Here is a 20,457-nt window from a genome sequence, read left to right as displayed (position 1 = left end):
CGTTGAAGGTTGCCTGGCAGAGATGGCTTTGAGCCATAAGGCCGCCATTTGTACATTTTGAATGGTTTTGTTGTACTTTTATTTTATAAGACTTTTGTACAATAAAGAGTAAATAAATAAACGTTTTAAAAATGTATTGATTGGGAAAATATAGGTAGAGCGACTCTGAGTTTCATTTCATAGCGTACCTACACGCTATGAAAATCAGAGTCTCTACATAGGTGAAATCATCAAAGTATCATAAAATCTACATTACAATTAATGCATTGAACACACAATAAACGTAGTTAAGGTGATTGCAACGATCTGTTCCCAGCCAATATCCCGCTAGATGGCGCTGAATTCTACATTTCTAGTTTATTTGAGTTTTTGCGTAATTGGAATAGTCATCAAACCTAGGAATAGTCATGGCGGTTACTGAATATTATATTTTATTGAAATATGTTATATCATTGCCTTAAAATCCACCCAATTCGGTAAAATTATGCGTTTTAACATCTGTCATTGCATACAGGGTCGTTTACACACACAGACGTATACAAAAATGATAAAGATTTAACTCTAGATGGCGTGAATGTAAAGCGCGTCACACACGGTGAAGATACTACCTATAATATTTTATCTAATCTAGTAATATTTTATATTACAGTATCTTAAGGTATCCGGTATCAGCGTTCTGACCATCATTTTTCTTTTTTCGCTGTAGAACCGCCATCCTGTTACAAATGACCCACAAAGGAGAATGACCACGGGTGGTATCGGTAAAATTTTAGTTGTGCCACGTATTCGTTATATTGTTAATTCCTATTTGTATTTATAATGATCATATGTATCAATATTAAGTCTTAATTAAACCGGATAAATTGAAATAATAGTAAAAGTAAAAGTTTTTCTTTTGAAACATGTATGAACTTTCGCATTAGTAGGAAGTAGGATTGTTATAAAAATAAAAGTTATATTTGTTGGCGTAATCTATTTTATTGTAATTTTGGGAAATAAATAATGTCAAAATTGATTACCTACAATAAAACGCAGTTTTATTTTATTACCTACATTACACTATTGTTTTTTTTTTATCAAAACATGTATTTGAAGTAGCAAATATGATATTATGCTGATCCAAGCATTTTCACTCAAAACTAATATCACTAATGATTTGTAAAAGTAAATTATTTCAAAATACATTTCATAACCAACAAGTAAGAATAATTATTCATACAACAACAAATCAAAAACACTATTTACTATGGAAAAAAAACCAGGAAGGTGAAAAACATATTTACGATTTCGATGCACTCGACTTTTAGTAAAATAATAGGTAAAAATATTATTATGGTTTTGATCACAGACATATCTGTGGTTTTGATTTTAGCTACTAGTATCAGAAAGCTGCGTGTTCAATGCACGTCGGGGTCCCACAACTGTGGAGGAAGGAAGGTAGAATACCTCCATCGAATAAGTGAAGTTTCTCGACATACTCGATTTGCCGGCCGGCCTCAATGAAGATTGTCCGAAAGTTGTATATGTGCTCTGTAACGAAAAAATTTCGCTAGCGCGATTCAGAGTGAGGTGTCGTACAATATACCTAATGAAGTTTTTCATCTTTTTATTTTACTGCAAATACAAAATAAAAATTAAACAATGGTAATGTAAATTCTAAACAAACTACTACCAAAATACAATTAGAACAAAAATCATTTGACTTGTTTATTTCACCCAGAGGCCAGAGGCGGCTCGTGACAAAATTGTATAGGTGTTCACTTGAAATAAAACAACGAAAATACAATAGCGTTCGGGATGATTTATTACAAAAAAATGAGCACCACATTTTATAAATGTCTATAACACTAAAAATTACAAAGTACAGGCTATTTCAAAACGAATTCAATGACTAGGTATCAATAATTAGTAAATCACCGAATTTGCATTCGCGAGCGTAGGTATCCATAGTGTTTGTCACTGACGGTCACTGACCTCTATAACTTATAGTTATAGAGGTCAGTGGTGTTTGTTGTGTAAACATGTATGTATTTGAGTAGTTAGTAGCATATTATATTCTGAATTTCTGATCCATGCCTATTCACTCAAAACTAATAACACTAATGATTTGTAACAGTAAATTATTTCAATAGGTAGGTATTTGAACATTTCCCAACAAGACGTAAGAATAATTATTCGTAGGTATACAAGATACAATAACAAATCTAATACACTATTTATTATTTTATTATTTACTAGCGGTCCGCCCCGGCTTCGCCCGTGGTACATGTTTACGTTTTCTCTCCATAAGAAGTAATAGCTAGAGAGCTAGCGCAAAGCTACCTGTATGTATTTGACCAGACCTGGATTTTTGTGTGTTGATTCCCCTATACCTACAGACCTACTATACATGAGATGAGGAGTCACTAAGCCCAGAGTGGTGGACGGGGCGCGCGCTTAGGTAAGACAGGTGGAAATTTTTGGCGAACTTTGAAACCATTTGACCACGTCTGCCATTTTGATATTTGAAAATAGATTATTATTACTATCGGAAAATAACAATGGCAGACCATTATCACGCGGATAACATTCTGGCAGACACTTATGAAAGTGCTGAAAAAAATACAATTTTGAAAGTATTTGACCAGATCTGCCATTCATATATTTTATTTATTAGGGTCTTAAAAACTTATTTTCGAAACGGCAGACATTTTCATTGCGTACAGACTTCAGCAGACGATAAAACTTTACAGACTTCAGCAGTCAACAAGACTTAGCTTCTACATGGTCAGATGTATATATGTATTACGTTCCCTGACCTTACATCAATGATTTACTTTATTAATGTTTTTATGGTCATTTACATTTAATTTTGAAAACTATGGAATAAAATTTATAAATTTGATGATACAAAACTAAATATACATTTGTAAAGAATCTCAAATATAAAGTTGTGTTGCAAATAACAAATCATCATTTAAATATTTAGTTTATTTCTTTATTTAAGAAACAATTAACAATTACAAAACAACATAAAAAAACACGCATGCATTTATTGAAATGTTCATTCATCATCACTATCGTATGGCGTTGTGTGACTCGTCTTCATAATCCATTGAATCGGATTCTGTAAAAGTAAAACGTAAATTATATAATAAATGAAATGAGTCATTATAAACTTACCTAGTAAGGCAATGCCTTTGATGTCGCACGATGCCGCCGCGCCGCCAGTGTAGGTACTTCTGCTGCTACATGAAAATATGCTAGGGTTGCAACAAATGGGAAATAAAACAATTGTGATTATTACTATTATGATGTAATCATTTATTCATATTATGTACATTCAAAACAATTGCTATTATTAAATCTGATGTAATTATTTTTTCATAAATATATAATTATTATTAATTACATAATATATTGCACTGTGAAATATTTACGTATCACTTTATTTTTGATGTTCTTAATTGTCTTTTATAAAATTTAAGTGACGCATTCGCATTGGGATCAACAATCCGATAAGAAAAGAATGGAGACAACATATACATAGCTTTGATTTCAATTCTACAGATACAAAATATACAATCTATCTAAAATGATACAACGGATGTTTCCTGCGTTTTCTCGTCAAAATACCGAAACAACGTAATTATTGTATAGTAGTTGGGCGTGAAAGTAAAAAAACAAATGAAAAGTGTTTTCCATATGATTATTTATTAAATTTACGCGATTAAGAATAATTTCAACGATACAATTTAGTAACCGAGAATTCAGAGGATTAAAGAAAATACCTGCCTGATCATTTTATCAAACTCTAAAAGAATTATGGTTATTTCGCATCACTCGGTTTATTAGTTTGGTAATAATTATTAAAGGTAGTTACAACCCTAGCCATTGAGTCGAACGGTAGGCAACACAATATCGACTTTGTGCGGGTACATATGGTACATTTCTTCTTGCTGTGAAGCGTAATTATTATTATTAAGATTTTTTAGGCTATTTTGAATCAGCTGTTCTAATTTAATTCTAGAAATTTATTAAAACGTGATTTTTTTAAAAGTATATTATGAGTTTATAAATACCTCAACCAATAGTTATTGTGTCCTATCCTCATTTCTTTATATCTTGGTAGTTAACTAAAGTGTTAAATTTACATAACCTCAACAACAACATTTACACTGCCACTGCACTAAAACTAAACTAACTAGCTCTCTAGCTATAAGAACCATCCTCGTACTTCAAGGGATATAATAAAAAAAGAATTATCGAAATCGGTTCAGCCGTTCTCGAGTTATGCGCTTACCAACACATTTTGCGATTCATTTTTATATATAAGACTAGCGGTCCGCCCCGGCTTCGCCCGTGGTACATAATATTTACGTTTTCTCTACATAAAAACCATCCTCGTACTTCAAGGAATATAATAAAAAAAGAATGATCGAAATCGGTTCAGCCGTTCTCGAGTTATGCGCTTACCAACACATTTTGCGATTCATTTTTATATATAAGAAGATAAGATTATGTGAAAATAACCAGGAAGGTGAAAAACATATTTACGAAAACATAGTAACATAATATGGCTGTCGCTACAATAATTATATTTCAATTTTATCTTTTTATACCTAGTAGAACTGGCCGACGAATAAAAAAAATCGTATTAGAATAAATACAATAAATTACGGAACAAAAAAAGGATTGTAACTGAATTAGGTATGTTTGTTTCTGGGCGCACCGTTTTCGACGACGCGACGCGCGACGTAAGCGTATAGGTATAGGTACCTACTTTGCTAAAACAAACTAATAAAATTGTGTGTCTGTCTGAAAATTCGGAAAAGCATATTTTGCAAGTTTGTAATTACTTTGATAGTTTACCGATTTATAATAATTGTAATTGTAATTGTATAATATATAATTTGCAATGTGGTGAAATTTCATAAAAATCACGGGCCAATTTTTTGTTTTGAATCCCACCGAAAATATAATTGCGTTATTAGAATAATTAATTACTATACCTACCCACGATCAATTATTACAATATAGTCTCAAATGCATACTAGAGAAATATTGCAATTTGATTCAATTAAAATGCATAGCATACAAAAATAAATTCACAACACAAGAAATTCCGCGCGCAAATCATAGCGCGTGTCAATGAAATCAAGAATGTTTTATATCAAGCCGACGCGGACGACGACGCGACGCCGAACAAAAGTACCTACGACGGACGACCACGCTTCGAGTTGCCAAACAACATGAGTAATAAATTGTTTACAAAAAAAACAAGTTTTCCATTTTTCTGTATGAGTAGACAGAACTTCAAAACGCCACCTGCTACGGTTTATATTATGAACGATTGTTATAAAAATAAAAGTTATATTTGTTGGTGTAAACTATTTTATTGATCAATAATTTTGGAATTTAAAATTGTCAACATTGATTACAATAAAACGCAGTTTTATTTTATTACACTATTGTTTTTTTTATCAAAACATGTATTTGAAGTACCATATAATATTATGCTGATCCAAGCATTTTCACTCAAAACTTATATCACTAATGATTTGTAAAAGTAAATTATTTCAATATACATTTCATAACCAACATGTAAGAATAATTATTATTATTCCTACCTACAACAACAAACCTAAAACACTATTTACTATGGGAAAATAACCAGGAAGGTGAAAAACATATTATTATTTACGATTTCGACGCACTCGACTTTTAGTAAAATATAGTAGGGAAACATAATATTATGGTTTTGATTTTTGCTACTAGTATAAGAAAACTGCGTGTTCAAACTACTTGTTTGTCTGTCTGAAAATTCGGAAGTACTTTGGTAGTTTACCGATTTATAATAATATTGTATACCTATATCGTTGTTTAAAAAATATTCAAACACAATAAAATATGATATATGTACTGATTTATCACTGGTTTCAGTGATGAACTGATGAGTCAATTATAGCCACTATACTTTCGTCATACGTGTGTATGATTGATGTGATTTGCAACGTGGTGATATTTCAGAAAAATCACGGGTCAAATTGTCCCACCGAAAATATAACTGCGTTATAAGAATAACTATACCTACGATAAATTATACATAATACAATATAGTCTCAAATGCATACTAGTGAAATATTTTATTTGAATCAATAAAATAAAAAAATAAATAAAAAATAATAATAATACAAAAATAAATTCACAACACAAGAAAATCCGCGCGCAAATCATAGCGCGTGACAATGAAATCAAGAACTTTCGAGCCGACGCGGACGCGGACGACGAAGGAGCCTAACAAAAGTACAATCATAGGCGGCTCGTGACAAAATTGTATGGCCGTGTTCACTTGAAATAAAACAACGAAAATAGGTACCTACAATAGCGTTAGCAGTACAAAAAAAATGAGCACCACATTATAAATGTCTATTTATACACTAAAAATTATAGAGTATTTCAAAACGAATTCAATTATTATTTAGCAATAATTAGAAAATCCCCGAATTTGCATTCGTGATCGTATTCATAGTGTTTGTCTACACTAATATTATAAAGAGGAAAACTTTGTTTGTTTGTTTGATTGTAATGAATAGGCTCATAAACTACTGGACATTTTACCAATGTTTGCAAGTTTGTGATTACTTTGATAGTTTACCGATTTATAATAATTGTATACTTATATCATTGTTTAAAAATATTCAAACACAATATGATATAGGTACTGATTTATCACTGGTTTCAGTGATGAACTGATGAGTCAATGTTAGCCACAATACTAATCACTTTCGTCATACATGTGTATGAACTATGATTGATGTGATTTGCAATGTGGTGAAATTTCATAAAAATCACGGGCCAATTTTTTGTTTTGAATCCCACCGAAAATACATATATTACTAATTGCGTTATTAGAATAATTAATTACTATACCCACGATCAATTATTACAATTTACAATATAGTCTCAAATGCATACTAGAGAAACATTGCAATTTGAATCAATTAAAATGCATAGTATACAAAAATAAATTCACAACACAAGAAATTCCGCGCGCAAATCATAGCGCGTGTCAATGAAATCAAGAATGTAATTTTATATCAAGCCGACGAGCGACGACGCCGAACTAAAGTACCTACAGTACCATTTACCTTCAGTGTACAATACAGTTTACAGACCTACGACGGACGAACAATAATGAGTAATAAATAAAAAAAAACATAGTTTCTAAGGTCATTAGTTTTATTTTATTTTATTGTTATTTTCTTTGAACGATTGGAAATGAAATTACTCAATTTTTACACAGAACTTTGATTTATTAGAATTATGCTCATTATGCATAAGGTAACGAACGCGAATGCACGACATCTAGCGCGTCAATGTCTAAACATCGCCTTTCGTTTCGACATTGACGCGCTAGATCTGTAATAAGTATATAGTCTATGCGCTAGATGTCGTGCTTTATGTCGTGTTTCGCTTGGCAAAAGTCACGCACACTACTGTAGAAGTGTCAAATTTTTCCGGTATTTTACTGTTGTTTTTCTAAGTAAATATTGTAAATTATTGATTAAAAAGGTCGAACGCGCACACATTTCATTATAGAGAAGTGATAAAATGATTAGTTTTAAAGAAATAGTGTCTGTGTTAAGTGTTTAGAGGTAATCAAAAATGTATGGAGGGACGGTCGGAACATCAACCTTAACGAAACATAATCGCGTATTACCGAAAAGAAACGATAAATAAAATACACCAAAGATTGATGTTCGAGATAGCGCGCCGACATTTGCCCACCGCGGCCTTGGCGGTGCGAGCGAGAGGGTAGCTTGTGAGCGAGACGGCGCGACGCTGTAGCGGCAACGTGGTGTCAACGTAGCGCACGTGGTTTTTGTATTTTGAGGTTATGTGATATGCATTGAGATAATATTAATAATGGAGCAGACACCACGAACAAAATCTGTGCGCCAAGATGGCGGCGCGGGGCGCGCGAATGACGGCTAGACAGTCATAGATTATGCGATGTCACTGACTCACCGCTATAGAGGCGACACTTTGTTTCTTTCTGTCTATTTTATTGGGTGCCACTCCTTGCATGCACGTTGACTTGAAATTTTCTTTGTACTTACTTAATATTTATTTCAGATATAAACTACGCGGGGCTAACAATATCTGGCATATAATATAGGATGAGGAGGTTCAATATGGGCTATGGGAAGTTTCATTCCTTACAAATTGAGCCTTTTTTAGAAAAAAAATAAAAGCCGTGTAAAAATTGTGTTTATTTATATTTAGTTCATCATCCTCAGAACATGTTCCCGGCTCAGAAATTGCTTGTATTGTTCCAGTACTATTGTAGCACACCTTCGGCTAAAATAAATATAATAATAATAATGTTAGTGATGGCTAAAATAATATTTTATTTGTTATACAAATCCGTAAAATTTTATTATTATTACTAACATCAATACAAGGAACAGCAGACTTCTTTAGAATACGCCTTCCCGCTTTTGTGGTATATTTATCCTCATCGCGAAAATGCAATGAACAGATGCTAGTTCTATCGGATGGTAACCAGGTTTCTTCACTGCGGTTGTTTTGGACAAATTTTACCCATTTTTCCCTTTCTTCACGACCCAGACATGGAAACCTTGAATAGAAAAAATATTAATCTCTGAACTAGCGGTCCGCCCCGGCTTCGCCCGTGGTACATATTTCGCAATAAAAAGTAGCCTATGTTTTTTCTCAGGGTCTAAAGATTGTCTGTGCCAAATTTCATCAAAATCGGTCCAATAGTTTATGAGCCTATTTATTACAATCAAACAAACAAACAAAATTTTTCCTCTTTATAATATTAGTGCAGATAAATAAATAATAATTCAATTATACGTTCAAGTCAGTAGCTTATACAATATCAATTAAAATTGATTAAAATCAATTAACAAAAAAAAAATTGGTGATTAAGTAATTGATTTTCATATTTCATGATTTCACCTTTTTTCAATTAACAACCAGTCTATGCTTTTCTAAATATGTAAATTTATTATTTTATACTATAAAAATATACGCCAGCAAATATTACTAACAACACTTATTTCATGCCCAATGTCATATCTTAAATTTTTAATCTATGACAAATGACGCAAAATGTCGCCCGCCAAAAATTTTGTTCTAACTAAGTTTTAAAAATTATTATCTAATTACTTACTCATTGAAAAGTTATTCCTTTGCACTTTTCCGTATTATTTGTATTATTTGTGCAATATCGTAACACACACGTAGGCATATTTGATGCGTTTCACTTTAAAACAAATAAAAAATGAGCGTGACGTTCGCGCCAATGAGCGAGCAAGCGACTGAGTGCAGTTACGCCACATGACGTATGTTGAGTGGAACATAAGTGGTGTAGGCGGTATCGACTCCATATTAATATTATCTCAATGGTGATATGTCGGGTTATGCAATGTGGAGTGTAGATTAATATAGATTATTGTTATAGATGTTACTTGTGTGTGTTTTGTGGGAACTGAAGGTAGTGGAGCCTTAAATGATTGTTATTTATGTTATACATCGGGATGGGTAGCTGAATTATTGTTATAAACAAAGTCGTATGATTCCGGTTGAACCCGGGATGAATTAAATCCTCACGAAGAGTTCTATTGTTGTTGTTTATTGTCATTCGTTTTATGAAAAATACAGTTAAATATTGGTAGGTAGTAGAGACTTTTACAAATAAAGCTCTATTTTTTTGACGTAATTATTTCAAGAGCCATTGTTTTGTCTAAATCTTTCATAATATGAATTATACTTCGTACTTTTAGAGCAGGCTCCAAGGAGATGTTCGTTTGCATAAATAGCGGACCTAAATCTGACTTCTGATATATATTGTATAGATCCCAGACATCCTATAGACAGATGTTGCCAACCAGTTTTGTGGTCGCCCTCCCCGCACCCCGGTAATTAAATATGGCATACAAAGAAAAAAATAAACATTTCCAAAACATGCCGCGTGGGGTATCAAATGAAAGAGCTTATTGAGTAGATCACGAATATATAGCATACTATAACATTTCTTACACTTTCTCTAAGATTTTTTAGAAAATTTACGAAAATGGTCCATTTTTGAGTTAACTTTAAACCACTATAGATTGAAAACTCATGAATATATTTTTTAAATTATTATTTTAAATAATTAACAATAGTCCATTGTTGACGATTCAATAGTTCGTACAGTGAAATAGTTGCATGGGGGAGTGGGGGAAGCATTCAAAGATGGCGAGTATATTTTCAAGTTTATGCCAGAAATAAAGGCCTAATACAAAAATATCGGTGTCAGGGCTTAGAATAATTATCTCTGCACTGTCGTTGTGTTTGACAGAATGAAAAATATGGCAGAACATTCTTGAATCAGCCTCTTAACTTCATCAGCCTCTTCTAAACTTGAAAATATACTCGCCATCTTTGAATGCTCCCCCCACTCCCCCATGCAACTATTTCACTGTACGAACTATTGAATCGTAAACAATGGACTATTTTTAATTATTTAAAATAATAATTTAAAAAATATATTCATGAGTTTTCAATCTATAGTGGTTTAAAGTTAACTCAAAAATGGACCATTTTCGTAAATTTTCTAAAAAATCTTAGAGAAAGTGTAAGAAATGTTATAGTATGCTATATATTCGTGATCTACTCAATAAGCTCTTTCATTTGATACCCCACGCGGCATGTTTTGGAAATTTTTATTTTTTTCTTTGTATGCCATATTTAATTACCGTTGTGGGGAGAGGGGGACCACAAAACTGGTTGGCAACATCTGTCTATAGGATGTCTGGGATCTATACAATATATATCAGAAGTCAGATTTAGGTCCGGTATTTTTGCAAACGAAACTCCACTGAGAGTCCGGTCTATTTGTGAAAGAAACGAAATTGTTTGAAATTGAATGTCAAGAAGGTATTATTTTTTTCAAATAGGTAATGAATATATGATTATTATCAACCCACGCTCTCTGTAGGCTCGGGCTGAGTGAAGGGTCGTGTTCGTTACCGCGGCTGTACACACTCGTCGAGAGCCTCTCGTCGAGAGCCTCGGCCGAAAAGACTCTCGTCGAGAGCATGCCTGTACACACTCGTTCTAACATTTGAACTGAAGACTTACACGAGAATGGACGTAGAAATAGCTGCTGCTATTTGTCTTTGTGCCGTGAGCTATTATAATTTTTTAAACATTTACTATAAAAAAAAATTCTCAAACCATGGAGAAAAAGAAGATGGTGGATGATTACTATGCACCGCAGTAGAAACAGGGAAATAAATATATAAACTTCCTGAATAGTTAATGTATTTTATTGTATTTTTAAGGAATCAATAGAAACGCTTCTTTTTTATAGATACTGCTTTCCCAATCGGTGGTAAATTTTAAAATATGTAATGACGTTTCAAAAGTGCTTCTTTATGAAGTCTAATTGAATAAATAAATATTTGAGTTTGAATGGAAAATCAATTGGCTGAGTTGGTGGCAGAACCTTCTGGCCAATTTAAAATAAATCCATAAAAAATAAGTTCCATAAAAAAGGTTCTGTTTGATAGCACTCCAAAAACTGTAATTCTCGTTCATTAGACTACATAGAAACACGTGCGTTCATAAATAACGTCAGCGAGCTACTAACTGAACGAGTGTGTACATGCTCGCTCTCGTTTTCCTCGCGAGACTCAACGAGACCCTTTGACTCGGGCGCAAAAAACCGACCAGTGACCGAGACAACCGAGGCGAGACACGAGAGAGCGAGACTAGACGAATGCCACCATGTACATACTCGTTCTCGGCCTGTCTCGGTGTGTCTCGGCGAGTGTGTACAGCCGGCATAAGATGTTTTTATAAAAGAGGGATAAAGATATAAAATTTTCCATTACACGTAGACGTTTTATTGATCTTTAATACGCGTCTATTATTTTCACCTGTATGTTTGTACTTTGTATAAAATTACTGGCCCTTTTTAACACAACTTGGACCAACTTTAAAGGGATAGATTTAATTTTAATACATACATTGTACACTTATCAAGGATCGATGTCAATAGATTAATTACATGTGTTTCTTAAAATTTTATTAAAAATGGACCCTCCTCGATAAATGGGCTATCTAACTCCGAAATAATTTTTAAAATCGTACCAGTAGTTGAGATTAGCGCGTTCAAACAAACAAACTCTTCAGCCATTATTATTAAGTATACTTAGATAAATAAATTTAAAGTTACGAGTTCATATTATGTCTTAACATTGCCAATATTTAATTTTATTATTAATTGGTATTGACTCACAGTTGAAAGTAGAACGGCTATCTGAACAACTTTTACATTTTGTTAAAGTTGAATAAAGGTTGTTTATAATAAAGAAATATATTGTGTGTCACTTAAAATTAAATCGTTCAATGCAGAAAAATTAAAATTTATTAAGAATTTAATAATGCTTGATAAACGTAACTACTGGTACTATGTACAGTGTATGCATAATAGCTTCAAAATTATTTTAACTCTATGCATATTTATGTTAATACTATTTTGAACTTATACCTACCTAAGTATATAATAAAATAAGTCAATTACTGATATATTAGAGCTAATACATTGAGTTACTATGTACTACATACTAGAGTGGCTATTCCAAACAAAAACATTGCGCACGGCCGCGCCAGCCGCCGGTGTGGTGGGTGAACTTACTGGTGAGAAGACACTCCTCGGGCTTTGTTTATAAAGAACTGTTAAAACAATATCTCAGCACACACGAAGGCATTTTTAACAGAGCAATAACACGTGTTGACGTGGCAAGCGGGAGGCACAGTCCGGCACATACTAAATGAGTTTGTGACGTTTGCCTCTAACTCGTGTTACAAAGATTGTAGTAGCGATGTCCTCTCTAGTACGTAGTCCATAGTAACTCAATGAGCTAATACTGTTATACTAGAGCCGATGTTAAATAAAAAATTAACAGGGTCAAGAGCTCTAATTTTATGTCGTCACGCTGACATAAAAATTGACACAAATAAATTCGTCAGTGTTTAAAAAAAAATATTGAATAATTCGTATATGAACTATAAAAATGTGTCATTAACTTATACAGTTAAATAAATAAATGAATGGGAGATGGCTTTACAAATAAAAAGTAAAATAGTACACAATAGCTCCTAATTGTTTTATGATACACGTAATGGCTGGTTCACACTTTGATTAGTGCGAGTGCAGGTGATTAGTGTGACTACGTGTGGACAGCGACTGTTTAGTGCAAGTGTTTAGTAGGCTGTGTAGTAAAGTGAATAGAAGCGTGTTCTATTTTTTTGCGAGTGGACTGCGAGTAGCCACGTCCCGCGCGCCCTCCCTTCCCCCTCACTCGCAGTGTGCCTGCCTAAACACGTCTGGACAGGAGTGTTTAGTGTTTAGTGTTTAGCGTAGTGTGTAGCGTCGCGAATTTCACCATTGACCTGCACTCCCACTAATCACCTGCACTCGCAGTTGAATTGGACACTACTCGCACTACACACCTGCACTCGCACTAATCACCTGCACTCACACTAATCAAAGTGTGAACCAGCCATAAGATTCGAGATCCTTGATCGTCATACAAAATCGGTGGAAACACCCGGCACATAATGTATGCGTGTGACATATACAATATGTTAATATCTTGACATTTGGACAGGAGGAAGACATTAAAATGTAACATACTAGACGTGCGACGCGACTTTGCGCGTGCGCAGATACAATTTAATGTAGATTATAGCCAATATGTTGCGGATAATAGCTATAATATTATGTAATAACAAAAAATAGAGCGTGTATGCCAAGCACACGTGTCAGAAGTGAAATTTCTTTGACAAGATTCAAAGATACCAAAATCGTCGTCTCATTCCATGGCGTCACGGTATTGCCATGACGCGACCTTGAAGGTTTACTCTCAACGCGCCTAAAGAAGTATCACTTCGAAAATTTTAATCAAAATCTGTCCAGTAGTTTGTGTGTGTAACCCGGACATAATATTATGTATGTGTATGTGTATTATGTGTGTGTGTATACCCGGATATATTCCTGGCTGTAGGATGAAATTTCTTATTTTTCGTACGCATTTTAAAAGTTTTTATTCTATAAATCGTTACAATACCAGCTATATTTAAAACCGTAATAACACGAATATGTTTTTTTTAAGTAAATACAGAAAACTTAAAAAGGCAATTATTCGAAGAGCGATAAGGAATAAGATCACATTTCAAGCCTATGTATAGAGTAAAACAGACGTAACTATTATGTAAAATATTACATTTGAATAATAATAAATTATAATCTATTAAATTATGCAATTTATCGATTTTTAATGTAAATAATTCAAGATGTCTTTTAAATAAGCGGTTTGTAGAACGAAATTAAAAGGGGAAGTATAATATAATGGTATTACTGATTTGATGTGACCGGTTTTTATTAATCACATATTAGTGAAATAGCTATAAAGATTCTTTAAGAAACGGTATGATGTCTGAACTAGTGAAGTCCCATGTCCCCAAGGGGCACATGCATTATGCATACATCTGTTTCACTGATCAACTTTTCTTTAGGGACAAGTTGGTGATCAGCCTCCTGTGTCCTGCCAGACCGAAACATATTTTTTTCTTCGTCTCCACCGGAAATCGAACCCTGAACCCGTCGGTTCTACGCTCACGCATCAACCACTGTAACAAAGAGGTGGTCGGTCTGAACTAGTACCTAGTATAAAATGATAAAATACTACTAAAGCGTTTTTGTGTTGAACAAATTGACATATTTCATTATATTATGCTGCTGTTGTCACTTTCACATTAAGTTTTTTCAACGGAAATTTTTTAATGAAGTAATTAAATTTAACCTTGAATAAAAATGCAAGTTAGAAACTAGTGAATACGTGTATCGTAAAGTTGTCAACGAATTTTCATTTGCTGAAAGAAATAGAAACTCTATCCTATCTTAAGACCTTTTTGTAAACTATAATTTTACTAGTAATTAATAATACAATACAGATCGAAGAGAAACACTATCCACTGATCAACAAAGAATCCCTATTCTATACTTAATTGAATTTTGTTTCTCAAAATTGTAATTAATAATTCAACAGGCAATGTGCATCTAACAACCATAAAACACAACACAATGAAACTCCACCTGTGATATTTATCGATAATTAAAAACCAAAGTGTAGTAAATACCGTAGTACGAAGATGTGTCACTAAGTGTACATAGTATATAGTGTAAGTAGTGTGTAGTGTAAAGTCGTAGTGTGTAGTGTGATTATGACAGCCGGCGTGGCGACCAAACGCAAGTCGCGATCGAGGAGGAGTTGGGCGAGGATTGAAACTGATGGACAGGTGATTGTGTTTCCAATGTATTGGGTAAACGCTTTGAGAGGAAGAACGGGCCAGGATTTCACGTCAATGTGAAGATTTTTTTTATATTATAACTCCTAATTATAATAAATATATCAGCAGATCTCCATGCTATATTATCACAAAAACATGTGTTCGCACAGTGATTACAATAAAGGTGTTACCTAGGTAATATATTACAACTTACCATATTATGTAGGTTATGTTTATGTGAAATACAGGATCCTGGCGTATTACATTGATAACTCAGTGATGAAAGGACAAAAATGTACCGGCCATTATACGTCATGTGTACTTTTATCTAGGCCCAAAAAAACCATACACTTTGTTATACTTCTCTATTGACCCAGGTAGTCAATAGAAATCTGACGTTGCCTGGCTACTGTTTCCGAAATAGTATCCTTGATAAATCTTGACCTATTTGTGTTCCATCTAACCTTAAAAACCGTGTATTATTATTCTAACATACTGCTCCCTTGTCCACAGGCATCAGACTTCACCGACATAGGCGATTGGCCCACGCTTGGCGCGGCGGTCGCCGGTGCGAGATGTCACTCCACGCCGCCGCCGCACGACGCCGATCCGGCGCATCATAATGGGAATGCGGTAAGGCAGTTTATAGGCAAAGTTACTACAAATTACAGACTGGTCGCGTTTTGGAGCTCAAAGGAATAGACGTAGTACATAGCATCTTAATCAATGGGTGCTAAATGTCTTCTTTAATTACTGGAAAACTTTGTAGTTGAGATTAAAAGCCACACGTGTTCACCTTAACCTCCATAAAACAGAATTTGATATGAGACCATATTAAAATTATCATCAGCAGCAAGCCAAACTTGTTTCCATTGCAGTATATACCTGCAGCTTGCTATGTTAAACTTAAATAAACTCAAACATTTATTTATGCAATTAGACCTCTAGAAACAATTTGGAATCGTCACAGCATAGTTTTACCATTTACAACCGATTCGGAATTCAGTTATGTGGTAAAGGCAAAACCATCGAGCTGACGCCGACGAAGTAGTTGCCATTTTTCTTGGACATGCCGATTTCCTCACTATCTTTTGCTTCAAAGAATATTTTTCCTTAAAGCTTTGCTCTTATAGATTCTAGAGATAATTCTATAAGCAAGCCAAAATTGTTTCCACTGCAGGTATATAAGCTTGCTATGTTGAACTTAAACAAACTCAAACATTTATTTATGCAATTAGACCTCTAGAAACAATTTGGAATCGTCACAGCATAGTTTTACCATTTACAACCGATTCGGAATTCAGTTACGTGGTAAAGGCAAAACCATCGAGCTGACGCCGACGAAGTAGTTGCCATTTTTCTTGGACATGCCGATTTCCTCACTATGTTTTGCTTCAAAGAATATTTTTCCTTAAAGCTTTGCTCTTATAGATTCTAGAGATAATTCTATAAGCAAGCCAAAATTGTTTCCACTGCAGGTATATAAGCTTGCTATGTTGAACTTAAACAAACTCAAACATTCATTTATGCAATTAGACCACTAGAAACAATTTGGAATCGTCACAGCATAGTTTTACCATTTACAACCGATTCGGAATTCAGTTATGTGGTAAAGGCAAAAACCATCACGCTGACGCCGACGAAGTAGTTGCCATTTTTCTTGGACATGCCGATTTCCTCACTATGTTTTGCTTCAAAGAATATTTTTCCTTTAAGCTTTGCTCTTATAGATTCTAGAGATAATTCTATAAAAAAGTTTTTCTTAATATTGTTTTCGGACAATGTACATTAAGGTATAATTCTGTAAAGTGGCAAGTGACTAGTAAGTTTTGTAAGTGTTCTGGCAAGCAAAATAGGTCGCGTAAATGAATTGCCTTAGTTAGAAGATGTGCTTTATCGATAAAAGAAAGGGGTGTTTTTTGTAGAGGCACTAATGTAAACTTTAGAAAATTGGTAGAAGTGAAAATAGGATAGAATAGCTTATTAATTACTAGCTGTGCCACGCAGTTTTACCCGCTTTGCTCCGCTCCTGTTTGTCTTAGCGTGGTGATATGATATAGCCTATAGCCTTCCTCGAGACATGGGCTATCTAACACCGAAATAATTTTTCAAATCGGACCAGTAGTTCCTGAGATTAGCGCGTTCAAACAAACAAACAAACTCTTCGACTTTATAATATTAAGTAATAAGTATAGATAATGTTTCTGTAAGTTATTGGCTATGTGAAATTGCTTATATTTATGGTCGCCTGTTGTGCTTTTCTGATTTCTTCTTGTATTAATGTAACTGTATAGTTTGGTGCACAATAATGAATTTCGATTTGACTTGACAGTGTCAAATACCATAAAATTTCTTCTTGTTGAAATTTCTCCTGTAATCGTATAGGAGCTAGCAACATTGACAAGAGAGAATTTTAGTATAGTTGGTTCTTTGATATACTGTTTCTCTTCCTATTTCGGTTAGAGTCCGGGCTGTCTGGCTGGCCGCAGTGGTTCCGCTCCCGTACCATAAATTCCAAAAATCTAATTGAACTGTCCACCACATTCCAGGACCAAGAACGCAAACCACCGGAAGAAGCGCCGAAGCCAGAGAGGGTGGAACATCATAACCATCACCAGCCGACGCCGGGCGAGAGGCATCCGCCGAACGAGCGCAACAAGAGCTCCGGTATGTTGAATGAATGAATAGAAAGAAAGAAAATACGTTTATTATGGACACATGCACATAAAATATTCGTTCAAAAATATGTACAATAATTGGATTTTTTACTTAATATATTTCAACATTGCAATGGCTGTGTGTATTAAATTACCTGTAAATACAATTCACGAGTTATGAATACGCGCATGTGTATAATGAGGGTAGTTACGAAAAAAAAAAACGGAAAAACGTACATAAAAATTATTGATATTGAATTTAACAAGATATTTTTTTTCATGTTTTACTAATATTTAGTGGTTAAAATTAATAAAAAATCCTACCCTGATAGAAATCGCTTAGTAGCGATAAGGCCGCCTTTTTGGCTTTATAACCTTTTGTCTGTTTCTTTTTTATATGTATTTACTTGGTGCTGAATAAAGTGTATTTATTATTATTAAAAAAAACTCAATTGCTCTATATAAAACAACTAGTGGTCCGTCCCGGCTTCGCCCGTGGTACCTACATGTTTAAACTATCCTATCTCTCAAGTTGGATCGAACTGCACATGGTGTGCGAATTTTATTATAATCGGTTAAGTGGTTTAGGAGTCCATTGAGGACAAACATTGTGACACGAGATTTATATATATTAAGATTATTAAAAAAACTCAATTTCTCTATATAAATCGGTTGTTTGAACAATTCCAGGGGGCGGTAAAGGCGGCAGCAAGTCCGGCAAGCACAAGTGGGTGCCGCTCGATATAGACGTGAAAGCGGCGCGGCCGGGCAAACACGCGCAACACGGCTCCCGGGCTGATGGTAAGTGAACATGCTGTATATAGGATTTTTCGAAAAGTGCGGGTACATTTTCAACCAATGAAAAGCAGAATAAAGAAGAGGTCCTGCATTTATACAGAATGTACATATTTCTATACAGAATGTACATATTTCATCTTTATAATTGATCCTAACGATCAACACAAAATAAAAACTCGAACCAAAATGGAAGATTGTAAGTGAATATAGAAAATCTTCAAAAATGATGACATAGTTATCTTGAATAATTTTTCTATTTTTAGGTAATAATAATAATTTTCTGCGGCATTGAAAGTACTTTTTCGCAAAATTCCACCGCATATCCTTTTATATTTATGGTGTAAGTTCTAAAACACTTATTTCTATTCCCACGCACAGACACAGTATCCCTCAACGGCGAGGAGCGGGGGCGCTTCGCCCCCGGCGGCGGGCGGGGGCGGGGCTCCGCCCGCGGTCGCGGAGCCCGGCGGCCCGGAGCCCGACCCGCTAGTGTGCACGCGCATCCACACGCTGTGTACCACCACCCGGAGTTCCATCATGATATGCCGCAGGTATATATGTACACATAACATGTAGGTACAGACACACACATAACATGTAGGCAGACACACACACGTTTATGAAAACACGCTGTATAGCGCGAAATGCATCCTGTATAGTGCGAAATGCATCCTGTATACTGTACACAGACAGCAGATACACACACACGCGCAAATAAGCACACCCTGTATAACATACACCTTGTATAGTGAGCTTGTTACATGGCTTAATAGTGCGAATAGTGGACACATACAATAAACACACTGTATAGATATACACGCGAGGTATATAACGTGCTCGTGTATACACATGCTGTGTACCACCACCCAGAGTTCCATCATGATATGCCGCAGGTATATATATACACACACACATAACATGTAGGCAGACACACACGCTCATGAAAACACGCTGTATAGTGCGAAATGCACCCTGTATACTATATACAGATATCAGATACACACACGCTCTTTATAGTGCGGATAATATGCACACATATGCATGTACACATTACACATGCTGTATAGTGCGCTCGTGAAACAACATGTTAAGTTTGGGTAGTATACACACTATACAGGGTGTCCCACTGTTGGTATACTAAGCCCAAAGGAGGTTATAGATTTGCATACGCTAAGTACGTAAAAAATACTTAAAAAATTCCAGACGCATTTTTTTCAAGTAGATGAATTCTTAAAACTCTATGTGTACACCCATAACAAGCAACCCGCCCAACTTTGTCACCAGCACATGAGCTATCGTTTAATATTATGTTTTCATAGACAAAATGCTCACATTAGAGAAGCGGTATATGCCGGCTGCGCGAAGCTAGAGAAGAAAACATGGATTTTCAGGAAAAATTTAGCAAAAAATTTTTGACGTAATTTTGATGTTTTAGTATTTTTTACGTGATCAGTGTATGCAAAACTACAAGTCTCTTCACGCTTAGTATACCAATAGTGGGACACCCTGTATAGATACACACACATGTATACAACCTGTATAATGCGAATAGAACATACACACAGCTACATACGGACATTCACACACTACTATATACGCATCGCAATCGCACAACTCCACTCTTAGTATTTCGAATGAAGTTGTAGAACCT

General features: G+C 34.6%; 2 protein-coding genes across 10 annotated transcripts in view; one reads left to right on the top strand and one right to left on the bottom strand.

Annotated features, from left to right (window-relative positions):
- Positions 1-20,457, bottom strand: part of LOC149475094 (uncharacterized) — a 131,085-nt gene that overhangs the window by 54,521 nt on the left and 56,107 nt on the right. The window lies entirely within an intron of this gene.
- Positions 1-20,457, top strand: part of LOC149475095 (la-related protein 1-like) — a 106,989-nt gene that overhangs the window by 60,348 nt on the left and 26,184 nt on the right. For 4 of the 9 annotated variants that reach the window (XM_089713819.1, XM_089713818.1, XM_089713817.1 and 1 more), the window contains exons 2-6: positions 15,111-15,360; positions 15,865-15,984; positions 17,901-18,018; positions 18,699-18,809; positions 19,185-19,357. In XM_089713819.1, the coding sequence (XP_089569945.1) occupies positions 15,286-15,360; positions 15,865-15,984; positions 17,901-18,018; positions 18,699-18,809; positions 19,185-19,357 (597 nt within the window). In that variant the 5' untranslated portion in view covers positions 15,111-15,285. The remainder of the gene's footprint in view (positions 1-15,110; positions 15,361-15,864; positions 15,985-17,900; positions 18,019-18,698; positions 18,810-19,184; positions 19,358-20,457) is intronic. The other 5 variants (XM_089713814.1, XM_089713812.1, XM_089713815.1 and 2 more) reach the window with 2 other exon arrangements.

This window comes from Colias philodice, chromosome 31 (assembly GCF_061535455.1).
Source record: "Colias philodice isolate Cphi_HAF_F1 chromosome 31, ilColPhil1 Martin Lab GWU primary, whole genome shotgun sequence".
NCBI classification, from domain to species: Eukaryota; Metazoa; Arthropoda; class Insecta; order Lepidoptera; family Pieridae; genus Colias; species Colias philodice.
Note: the sequence above shows the minus strand (reverse complement) of the source record. Positions and strands in the feature narration are given on the sequence as shown.